We start from the raw sequence: 12,519 nt of genomic DNA on the forward strand, positions 1-12,519 counted from the left end.
ATTTTCCACATTGCCAGGTAGATGCCAGTGTTGTAGCTGTACTGGAACAGTTCTGGAGCACGAGTCTTTAGTAATATTGTCGGAATATTGGCAGGGCCCATAGCCTTTGCAGTATCCAGTGCCTACAGCGATTTCTTGATACCACGTGGACTGAATAGTATTGGCTGAAGATTGACATCTGTGATGCTGGGGACCTCCGGAGGAATCACAGAATTTACAGTGCATTAGGAGCCCATTCGGCCCATCGAGTCTGCACTGGCCTTTGGCAAGAGCACCCCAATTAAGCCCACACCTGTACCCTATCCCGTAACCCAGTAAACCCACCCAACCTTTTTTGGACACGAAGGGCAATTTAGCATGGCCAATTCACTTAACCTGCACATCTTTGGAATGTGGGAGGAATCCGGACAACCCGGAGGAAACCCACGCAGACACGGGGAGAACGTGCAGAATCCGCACAGACAGTGATCCAAGCTGGAATCGAACCTGGGACCCTGGAGCTGTGAAGCAACAGTGCTAACCACTGCTATCGTGCCGACCGGAGTCTGAGATGGATCATCCACTCGGCACCTGGCTGAAGATATGCCCTACAAAACTGTATTTGAAGACTAATCACTATTTTGTAGAATTTAAAATGAAAGGTAATCATTAGTATAAAATAATCAAAATAAAATGTACCAAAATTAAATCAGGGAATTTATTTTGTAGGAAAAATATTAAGCCATTGTTACATTCAAGACGAAGGTTGTTACTACTGTGGTAAGATCTTTCAATTCAAGCAGCCAGAGTCAGCATCCAGCACTCCAAAATCGTGTACATTATGAGCAGCTTTGTCAAAGCGTTACCCAGACGCGAACGTTAGCTCCCTTCTCTCCACAGAAATTGTCAGACCTGCTGAGATTGTCCAGTATCTTCTGTTTTTGTTTCATGTACTATGGTTACATTAGAGTAATTTTTCCTCAACAATGTCCCAATAAGCTGCCTCAGTTATTACCTCTGAATAACACTCCTGTGACATTTTCCATTTCCTACAATGACCATCATGAATTCAGTGCCAAATTATGAGCAGTTTTGAGTCGATGCATTATGTACATTCTAATCAGGGAGCACTGATTATTCATTCCATATAAAACCTTTATAGTCAGCAAGCAGAGGATAATTTAAATGTAATTCATTTCAATAATTAAACTAGGTTGCTACATCATATTTTCCAATTTACTTTTCCTAGAATTAGAACTTAAGCAATGCCAGAAGAAACTGTTATTCATGTAGGTTAAACCCAATGTCAAATCTGCGGAGATCTTATTTCGGGATGTTCTATTAAGATCTTGCTAACTGGCAGAAGGGTTAAGATAGCGATCTTAGGTGGCACCATTTTTTCTACATGCACATTCATCCCACCAATTAAACAGCACGCTTGAAACAGAATTTTGATGTGCAGCCATTCAACGATAAAGTGATATTCTTCGATTGTTCGTCCTCGCCCACTGACTGTTATGCATCTTTTGGAACTGTTGGTGACTTAAATGCCCATTTCTGACACAATCCCATTTAATTTAGCATAAATGATAAATACCTGGCAAAGTCACATTCCCGCAAGTATCGAGAATTATTCATGTGGCCCAGGAAGTCGATGTCTTGCAAGAGTACAATACCTGGAATACAGGTAGTAGAATGAACATGATGCTGTTAGAAAAGGATCTGTGTCAATCCAATTAAAATATTAACATACCTACTTAAAAGTCTCCAAGAGTTTTTAAAACGTATATGTTGGAAACAATGAGTGTACTGAAAATTCACACCTGCAGGAAGTGCTGTGAGTAAAATGTTACAAGATCCATTAACTGCAATGGGTCACCCCCTAACATTGTGACAGGCTCTTGTGATCTTCCTCTGCCATCCAGACATTAAGATATTTTGAGAATCCTAATTGACTTTCCTCTTGATAAACTGATTACAGTTTTGCTTATTTTATGCAGCTAAAATCTAAAATACAGATTGTCTGCACAGGCAATTGATTGGGATGAAAGTGAGAAGTTATATGGAGGAGACATCGACTGCAACATTGTCATGAAATGGGGGCATCACGGTAGCAGTGGTTAGCTGAGTTGCTTCACAGCTCCAGGGTCCCAGGTTCGATTCCCAGCTTGGGCCACTGTCTGTGCGGAGTCTGCACATTCTCCCCATGTCTGCGTGGGTTTCCTCCGCGTCTCCTGTTTCCTCCCACAGTCCAAAGATGCACAGGTTAGGTGGATTGGCCATGTTAAATTGCCCAAAAAAAGGGTTAGGTGGGGTTACTAGATAATGGGGGTAGGGTGGCGGTGTGGACTAGAGTGCCCTTTCCCAGGACCGGTACAGACTTGATGGGCTGAATGGCCTCCTTCTGCACTGTAAATTCTATGAAATGACCCTGGCATCAATGATTTGAAAGTTCAAAATCATTCAAAATTGCCATGCCTTTTGCATGTTATGATACCATTCATTAACCTGCTTTTTTAAAACTGGGAGAAAGCTGTCGCCATAGGCAATTTATTTGGACAAATTATAGAAAATCATTAGCAGGAAGTGTCGCTTACAGCAGCATTGACATTAGGGGAGGCAGTGGTATTATTGCTGGACTAGAAATCCAGAGACCCAGAGTAATACTCAGGGGACCCGCATTCGAATCAATGGCGAAATTTGAATTCAATAAAAATCTGGAATTAAAAGTGTAACGGTGACCATAAACCCATTGTCAATTGTCAGAAAACCCCATCTGGTTCACCCAAAATCTGCCGTCCTCACCTGGTCTGGCCTACATGTGACGCCAGATCCACAGCAATGTGGTTGACTCATAAATGCCCTCAGGGATGGGCAATAAATGCGGGCCCAGTCAGCAGCACCCACATCCCATGAACAAATAAAAAAAAGGTTTTAAATTGTCCTTATAATACCAGAAATGGCTGAACTGAATTGTCTTTTCAACAACAACTGATTTTAATAAAGCACCTTTAACATCAGAAAACATCCTACGTTTTGTATGAGTACTTTAAAATAAAAATGACACTGAGCCATATAAGTTGATACGGGGGGGGGCATAGGGAAGGGAATTCTAGAGTTTAGGGCCTAGGCAACTGAAGGTATGGCCAATGAGGAGCAATTATTAATGATGATGTTCAAGGTCACACCTTAGTGAGTTTTTACTATTAGACTTACATTTCAAAATGTGGAAGTTATAGTCTGTGGGAACTTAAACCCTCTGGAGAATTACTGTCAGCAACTTCTGGAGTCCACAAATTTGAAATCCAGACATTGCTGATAGGGAGTCTATGGGCGCGATCTAACCAAAATAAATTAAGAGTGCCGTTCTGGACGGGACGGGGAACGACCCCGCTATCTAATCGCACTGTCTTGTTTGTGTGCCCCAGCAGTGAACACCCCACTTAGCTGCATTTCCTGCATTGCTGCACTTAGCTGTATTGAGGAGCTCTGACAAGCAAAGCTCCTCAGTGCAAAAAAGGAATCTGGATGCCATTTTCAAATGGCGCCCAATCACAAGACCCACTGACGCAATCCCCGGACGCTCCCCCATGCCAATTCACCTGTTTGGGGGGGGGGGGGGGGTATCCTCGGGGGCCCCCCGTACCCCACCACATAAGGGCAAGACACCCTGGGTCCGATCCTCAGCAAGGGCACAATGCCAGCTTAGCACCTTGGCACTTCAGCCTGGCGGTGCCACCAGCAGTGCCAGGGTGCCACCCTCCCCAGAGGCCAACTACCTGGAAGACCCTCCTACCGCGCCCCCCTTCTTGAGGGACCGCCAGAAGCCAATCTACTTTTAGTCCGTTAGTCTTATTTCAAAATCCCTTGAAAATGTTACCTCATGTAGGTACACCCACAGTACTGTTCGGAAGGGATTTCCAGTATTTTGACCCAGTGACAGTGAAGGAATGCTGATACAGGTCCATGCTAGGATAGTGCATGGTGTTCCCAGGCATATACTCCCCTTGTCCTTCAGGGTGGTGGCATTTGCAGATTTTGAAGGTTCTGTCAAAGGTATTTCAGCATTGCATGTATGGTCCACACAGCTGCCACCATGCACAGGCGCTGGAGGGAGTGAAAGTTTAAGGTGGTGGATGGGGTGTCAATCACACACAACATTTTGTCCCGGATGGTGTCAAGCTTGTTGTTGGAGCTGCATGCATCCAGGCAAAAAGTGGAGATTATTCCATCACATTCCTTACTTATTGCTTTGTAGATGGTAGACAGCATTTGGGGAGACAGGGAGTTATTCTGGGGGGGGGGGGGGGATTCAGCAATAATACTGCCACTGAATATCATGGGGAGATGGCTAGATTCACTCTTGTGTTGGTTTTTGCCTGGCACTTCTGTGGCATGAATATTATTCATCAGTTCAAGACTGAATGCTGCCAGGTTTTACTCCATATGGACACATCCGATTTATTTTGTCTTCTCAAAATCCAACAATACTTATTTATTATACCTCTAAAATGTAAACATGAAGAATATGAAGTGTTTTTAACTTTCTGGTTTACTGTGTACGAATGCTTCCAGTGATTGTCTACTTACTGGCATCACTGCTGTTGCACACCAAGGCATCCCCATGACTTAGCTCTATATTTCAACTACCATCAGGAAAGGGGGCAACCATGCTATTGAGATTGCTGGGCATTTATGGCAAGTGGTCATTCAGGTGCGCAGTGAGTCGTCCTTGTTTTGCAGCTGACTGGAAAATCTGCTGCATTGAATTATATAAAATAGAAATCTCTCCACTTGTCAAATAATTTGTGAATGAAAACATGCTGTTCTCCAACTCAAAACAGCAACACAGGGGCCATGCTGAAGTTATGACAATAATTTCATAGGAAAGAACCTATCAATGCTGCTCAATTTATGCGGTCCATTTAAATAGATCACGGTTGATCATCTACCACTACGCCATTTTTTTCCCCACTGTTGTTCCTTGATGTCATTAGTGTCCAGAAATCTACCAATTTCTGTTTTGAACATGCTCAAAGATTGAGAATTCCAAAGATTCAAAACCCTTTAACTATAGAAATTTCTCCTCATTTCAGTCTAAAATGGTCTACCCTTAGTTTGACACTGCATCTCCTAGTTCTAATCTCACTCATCAGGGGAAGCACTCTCTCCACATTTATCCTGTCATACTTTGTAAGAATTATGCAAGTTTCAATTAGATCACCTCTCATTCTTCAAAACTCTGGAGAATACAGGCCCAGTTTCCTCAATCTCTCCTTTCAAGACAGTCCCTCCATTCCAGGAATTAGTCTGGTGAATTTCTTTTGCACTCCCTGGATGGCAAGTACATCCATCCTCAGATAAGGAGACAAACTGTACACAATACTTCAGGTGAGGCCTAATCAAGGCTTCATGCAATTGCAAGACATATTTATTCCTGCACTTAAATGCCCTTTCAATGAAGACCAACATACTGTTTGCTCTTCCCAACTGCTTACTGCACCTACCTGCATGCTAGCTTTTAGTGACACATAACCAGGACACGCAGATTCCTTTGAGCATCAACACTTCCCATCCTTACACCATTTGAGAAATATTCTGACTGTTTTTTCTACCAAAGTGGATAACTTCACACTCATTCACATTATATTCCATTTGCCATGTTCTTGCTCACTCACTTAATCTGTCCAAATCCCTTTGAAGCCTCTTTGCATCCTCCTTACAACTCTCACTCCCACCCAGTTTGTGATCAGCAAATTTGAAAATGTTATACTCGATCGCCACATCCAAATTGTGAACAGCTGTGGCTCTGATCCTGGTAGGACCCCACTATTAACAACCTACCACCTGAGAATGAGGATTCCTACTCGGTTTTGTCTGTCAAACAATTCTCAATTCATGCCATTATATCACCCCTAATCCTATGTGCTCTAATTATGTTGACTGACCTTCTGGGTGGGGCATTATCAATGGTCTTTTGAAAATCTAAATACATCACATTCACTGGCTCTCCTTTATCCTATGCTGCAAGTAACATCCTTAATCAAACTCACTGATTTTGCCCAAATCAGCCATTAATTTCTAAGTGTCCAGTTGTCACATCTTTCGTAATAGATTCTAATATTTCCAATACTACTGAAATCAAACTAACTGCTCTGTTGTTCTCAGTTTTCTCTCTCCCTTCCTTCTTAGATAGTGGAGTTACATTTGCTACTTTCTAATCTGCAAGATCCATCTAAGAATCTATAGATGTTTGAAAGATAACTACCAATTAATCCACGATCTCTGTAACCATCTCCTTCAATACTCTGGGACGTAGCACAATTTGGTCCAGGCAATCTTCAATAAAACTTTCCAAATACTGCCTGTTAATTGCTTTTTTTTGTATCTTCCTCCATGAAGACAGACAATTGTATTGAGCTTCGCCACAACTTCCCTATTATAAATTCTTCTGTCTCCGCCTGTAATGGACCCACATTTGTCTTTGCCAATCTTTTCCTTTTCAATGCTGAGCAAAGGTTTTACAGTCAGCCTTTATGTTATTCACTAGCTTGCATACATATTCTCTTTTCCCGTTATCCGTTTCTTGGTCATCCTTTACTGGGTTTTGAATTGTTCCCAATCCTCAGCCAACGTCATAAGCCATTTACTTTGATCTAATCCAATCTTTAACTTACTTTGTTAGCCATGGTTAATTCATCTTTCCTATTGGGTGTTTTTGTCTTAAATAAATGTATTTGTTGTAGGCCATATAATACTACTTCACATGCTATTTCAGAAATCAGGAACTTTGGTTACATGATAGTCACAGCTTTTGCAATCTGTTCTCCTTGAAGAAGAACGGATGAGGAAGTGATTTGACAGAGGTTCCAAAATCATGAAAGCAGTGGCAGGACCAGTCAGAGTCAGCATGGATTTATGAAGGAGAAATCATGCTTGACAAATCTGTTGGAATTCTTTGAAGATGTAACCTGTACAGTTGACAAGGGGGAGCCAGTCGATGCGGTATATTTAGACTTTCAGAAGGCATTTGACAAAGTCCCGCACAAGAGATTATTGTGCAAAATTAAAGAGCATGGGACTGGGGGGGAAAGTGTATGGAGGTGGATAGAAAACTGGTTGGCAGAGAGGAAACAAAGTGTAGGAAATAATGGGTCCTTTTCAAAGTGGGAGGCAGTAAGTAACGAGTGGGGTGCCACAGGGATCGGTGCTGGGAGCCCAGCTATTCACAATATATATTAATGATTTTGATGAGGGAACAAAATGTAACATCTCAAGTTTGCAGATGATACCAAGTTGGGTGGCAAGGATGCAAAGATCCTACAGCATGTTCTGGACAGGTTGGGCGATTGGCAAAATCAATTGCAGATGCAGTATAATTTGGATAAGTGTGAGGTTATTCATATTGGAAGCAAAAGCAGGAAGGCAGATTACTACCTAAATAGTTGTAAATTGGGAGAAGTAAGTGTGCAGCGGACCTGGGTGTCCTTGTGCACCAGTCGCTGATGTCAAGCATTCAGGTGCAGTAGGCGGTAAAGAAGGCTAATGGTATGTTGGCCTTCATTGCGAGAAGTTTTGAGTACAGAAGCAGGAATGTGTTGCTGCAATTATACAGGGCCTTGGTGAGGCCACACCTATTGTGTGCAGTTTTGGTCTCCTTTTCTGGGTGTCATGTGAGAGCACCTTTAAGAAATGAATGTTTAAGCAATGTACCTTTAAGAAATGGAGACGCTCATATTACTGAAGTGATGTCAGAGGGTGGGGGGAGCTGAGCTGAACTCACTTCTGCTTTTGGTTTCAGGTTTGAGGAGAAAGCTGGGAGTGTTTGTGTGTTTTGCAAAAAGCTGCAAGAAGAAAACACAGAGCTGGTCTGTTGATGTCTGAAAATCCAAAGACTAGAAGTATATTGAATGTAGCCTCATGTCTGTTGTTAAAGGTGAAGTCAAAGTTATTCAAAGAAGTTATGGATAGCTTAGGAATAAAACAATTTAAATCAACTGCGTACCATCCAGAGTTGCAGGGAGCGTTAGAAAGGTGGCATCAGACATTAAAGACAATGTTGAGGGCGTATTGTCAAGATTATCCAGAGGATTGGGATTAAGGAATCCCATTCGTATTGTTTGCAATTAGGGAAGCACCTAATGAGTCTACGAAATTTAGCCCTTTTGAACTAATTTATATTGAATGTAACCTCACGTCTGTTGTTAAAGGTGAAGTCTTTTGGAGGTTTGAAGGAACATTTTGAGGGATTAGTTAGTGTTGTATTATTTTCGGGGTTATCTTTGAAGTAAGGGGTGTTAAGTGATCCAATGTTTATTTAAAAGGTTAAGTTGAACTCATGGAACAAACATTGTTTTGTGTTTAAAAACCCACGTGTCCATAATTGTAATATCACACCTGGAGAACAAGCCGTGTGGTTCAAAAGCTAACAATCCATTAAAGGGCGAGGTTGGTTGAACTCCATGATACAATTTGGGGTTCTGGAAACACCGCTCCCATAACATGAGGAAGGATATTCTTGATCTCGAGGGAGTTCAGCGAAGGTTTACCAGACTAATTCCAGGGATGACGGGACTGTCATACAAGGAGAGATTGACTAGGTTAGATTGTTCTCGCTGGAGTTCAGAAGAATGAGGGGGGATCTCAAAGACACTTATAAAATTCTAACAGGACTAGACAGGGTAGATGGAGGGATGTTCCCAACGATGGTGACCAGAACCAGGGATCACAATCTGAAGATTTAGGGTGAACCATTTTGGGCAGAGGATAAGGAGATATTTCTTCAGCCAAAGAGTGGTGAGTCTGTGGAATTCATTACCACAGGAAGTAGTTGATGCTAAAACATTGACTATATTCAAGAGGCGGCTAGATATAGCACTTGGGGAGAATGGTATCAATGGATACAAGGAGAAAGCAGGATTAGGCTATTGAGTTGGATTATCAGCCATGATCGTGATAAATGGCGGAGCAGGCTCGAAGGGCCAAAAGGCCTCCTCCTATCTTCTATGTATCTATGAGGGGCTTGGACAGAGCAGATAGAGAAAGATTGTTCCCGTTGCTTCACAGCTCCAGGGTCCCAGGTTCGATTCCGGCTTGGGTCACTGTCTGTGCGGAGTCTGCACATCCTCCCTGTGTGTGCGTGGGTTTCCTCCGGGTGCTCCGGTTTCCTCCCACAGTCCAAAGATGTGCAGGTTAGGTGGATTGGCCATGATAAATTACCCTTAGTGTCCAAAATTGCCCTTAGTGTTGGGTGGGGTTACTGGGTTATGGGGATAGGGTGGAGTTGTTGACCTTGGGTAGGGTGCTCTTTCCAAGAGCCGGTGCAGACTCGATGGGCTGAATGGCCTCCTTCTGCACTGTAAATTCTATGAAATCTATGTTACAGGATGGGTGAGAACGAGAGAACACCAATTTAAAGTGAGCGGTAAAAGAAGCAACAGTGAGATAAGGAAAATATTTTAAATACGGAGGGGTTAGGATTGGGGATACTCTGCCTGAGCGTGTACTAGAAGCAGATTCAATCGAGGCATTGAATAATTCAAGAATTTAAAAATTATTCAAAAAGGTTTTTTTTAATGCGTGTTTGGTAGGGAAATGGCACTAGGTGCCTTGCTCTTGCAGAGAGCTGGCATGGACACAATGGGCCAAATTACCCCTTTCTGTTTTTCAATAATTTATGATACTAATGTAAGCTTGCCTCAGTAGAAATTGGTCCTGGTCCTTGTCCTATTTGTTCATTAATTCGCTTTGGTGGAAGCTGCCTCCAGCTCAGACAGCCGAAGATAAGCCGCTTTCAGCCGCATTGCACTGTGGGGTGCAAACACCGCCATTCCTGCGGCTCCTGTCGTGTCCCGGGCGCTGACTGACCACCCGGCCGCCCTCTCATCACCACCAACCGCCAAGCGGGAAGACCAGGAGAGCGGCGGCACTGGGCCACCTGCAGCCGCCGCTGCTCAGACCATTTGGCCAGCGGCTTTCCGGCTGTTTGAACCCAATGACGGCGGGGCTGAGCTGGAGCTTCCGCCGTCTCCCCGGAGCAACGAACCAGCGCCTCGGCTGCGGCTTTTCTGAACTTACTGCGAACCGTTTGTTCCTTCAGGACATCCTTCACTGGGGCATCCAGTGAAGCAACCACGAACACCAGGATCCCACGCATGAAATACCAGAAGTCGAAAAAAGTGAACGGCAGCACCGAAAATAGGGCCACAACGAACCACATGGTGCCGGCCTGAGAGGAAGAGAACAACTGTCAGTTGCCTCACCCTTCGCCCATCAGCGCTGGCCCCTCCTCTCTCCGCGCGCTCCCCGCATCACAATGCGGAAACAAGTGACAGCGCTGGCCCCATCTCTCCCCGCATCACAATGAGGGAAGTACCAGTGACCTCAGCGCTCCCCCCACCTCCCGCGCGCTCCCCCCGCCTCCCGCGCGCTCCCCCCGCATCACAATGCGGGAACAGTGACCTCAGCGCTGTCCCCTCCTCCTACCGCGCGCACACCGCATTACTGTGCGGGGAGGATCAGTCACCTCAGCGCTAGCCCCTCCTTCCCCCGCGCGCTCCGCATCACTATGCAGAAAGGAACAGTGACCTCAGCGCTGGTCCCTCCTCCAGCCGCGCGCTCCCCGCATCACATTGGGGGAAGGAACAGTGACCTCAGCGCTAGAACCTCCCCCGCGCACTCCCCTCCTCTCCCCGCATCACATTGCGGAAAGAAACAGCGATCTCAGCGCTGGTCCCTCCTCCAGCCGCGCGCTTCCCGCATCACAGTGCGGAAAGTCATCTCAGCGCTGGCCCCTTATCCTCACGCGCACTCCGCATCACATTGCGGGAAGGAACAGTGACCTCCGCGCTGGCCCCTCTTCTCCCCGCATCACATTGCGGGAAGGAACAGTGACCTCAGCGCTGGCCCCTCTTCTCCCCGCATCACATTGCGGGAAGGAAGTGACCTCAGCGCTGGCCCCTCTTCTCCCCGCATCACATTGCGGGAAGGAACAGTGACCTCAGCGCTGGCCCCTCTTCTCCCCGCATCACATTGCGGGAAGGAACAGTGACCTCAGCGCTGGCCCCTCTTCTCCCCGCATCACATTGCGGGAAGGAAGTGACCTCAGCGCTGGCCCCTCTTCTCCCCGCATCACATTGTGGCAAGGACCAGTGACCTCAGCGCGGGCCCCTCTTCTCCCCTCCCCACATCACATTGCGGGAAGGAACAGTGACCTCAGCGCTGGCCCCTCCTCTCACCGCGCATTCACCGCATCACATTGGGGGAAGGAACAGTGACCTCAGCGCTAGAGCCTCCCCCGCGCATCCCCTCCTCTCCCCGCGCATCCCCTCCTCTCCCCGCGCATCCCCTCCTCTCCCCGCGCATTCCCTCCTCTCCCCGCGCATTCCCTCCTCTCCCCGCGCATTCACCGCATCACATTGCGAAAAGGAACAGCGACCTCAGCGCTAGCCCCACCCCGCGCGGTCCTTTCCTCCTGCCGCGCGGTCCTTTCCTCCTGCCGCGCGCTCCCCACCTCGCTCCGCGCATTCTCCTCCTCTCCCCGCGCATTCACCACATCACATTGCGGGAAGGAACAGTGACCTCAGCGCTGGCCCCTCCTCCTTCCGCGCGCTCACCGCATCACAATGCGGAAAGTGACAGCGCTGGCTCCTTCCCTTTCCGCGCGGTCCCCCATCACAATGCAGAGAGGAAGCGCGCGACCCACCACAGAGCCGGCTCCTCCCACGCGCGCTCCCCCCGTGACAATGCAGTGAGGCAGCGCGAGCGTGATCAGCGCTGGCTCCTCCCCCTTTCTCCGTTCCGCGAATCACAATCGCGAACTCACTGGTCACCGGCCAAACGGGTAAAAGTACTGACAAAACACAGTCATCACCATGGACAGCATCCTGCTGGCTGCGGCAGGATGGAGAATCCCGCCTTCAGAGATTTACAACAGACCTTTGGCCCCATCGTGTCTGCGCGGCTGTCAAGCTCCTATGTATTTTAATCCCATTTCCCAGCACTTGGTCTGTAGCCTTGCATGTTATGGCATTTCAAGTGCTCATCTAAATGCTTCACCTGAGGAAGGAGCTGCGCTCCGAAAGCTCGTGTTTGAATCAAACCTGTTGGACTTTAACCTGGTGTTGTAAGACTTCTTACTGTTCTTAAATGTTGTGACGATTCATGCCTCTGACACCCTTTTAGGCAGTGAGTTCAAGATTTCACTGGATGAAAACGATTTCCTCAAATTCCCCTTTATATCTTCTGCCCTTGCCTCAAATCTATGCCCCCTAGTTATTAAACACTAATAAAGTGAAAAGTTTCTTCCTATCTACTGTATCCATGTCTCTCATAATTTTGTACATCCTTTCTACTGCAATCACATCCTGCCTACAGTATGGTGACCAGAAGTACATAGAACAGTACAGCACAGAACAGGCCCTTCGGCCCCCAATGTTGTGCCGAGCAATGATCACCCTACTCAAACCCACATATCCACACTATACCCGTAACCCAACAACACCCCCCTTAACCTTACTTTTTAGGACACTACGGGCAATT

General features: G+C 46.2%; 1 protein-coding gene across 4 annotated transcripts in view; it reads right to left on the minus strand.

Moving 5' to 3' along the window:
- Positions 1–11,681, minus strand: part of LOC119977269 (protein THEM6-like) — an 81,575-nt gene extending 69,894 nt beyond the window's left edge. The window contains exons 1-3 of one of the 4 annotated variants that reach the window (XR_005463148.1): positions 11,560–11,681; positions 10,057–10,207; positions 1,577–1,655 (exon numbers count right to left, since the gene is read on the minus strand). Coding sequence is in view for 1 of the 4 variants with exons in the window: in XM_038818010.1 (XP_038673938.1) it covers positions 1,577–1,655; positions 10,057–10,198 (221 nt within the window). In the remaining 3 variants the exon portion in view is untranslated. Of the gene's footprint in view, positions 1–1,576; positions 1,656–10,056; positions 10,208–11,416 lie in introns of those variants that run through there. The other 3 variants (XR_005463146.1, XR_005463147.1, XM_038818010.1) reach the window with 3 other exon arrangements.
- Between the last annotated feature and the right edge of the window lie 838 nt (positions 11,682–12,519).

This window comes from Scyliorhinus canicula, chromosome 14 (assembly GCF_902713615.1).
Source record: "Scyliorhinus canicula chromosome 14, sScyCan1.1, whole genome shotgun sequence".
In the NCBI taxonomy this organism is placed as follows: domain Eukaryota; kingdom Metazoa; phylum Chordata; class Chondrichthyes; order Carcharhiniformes; family Scyliorhinidae; genus Scyliorhinus; species Scyliorhinus canicula.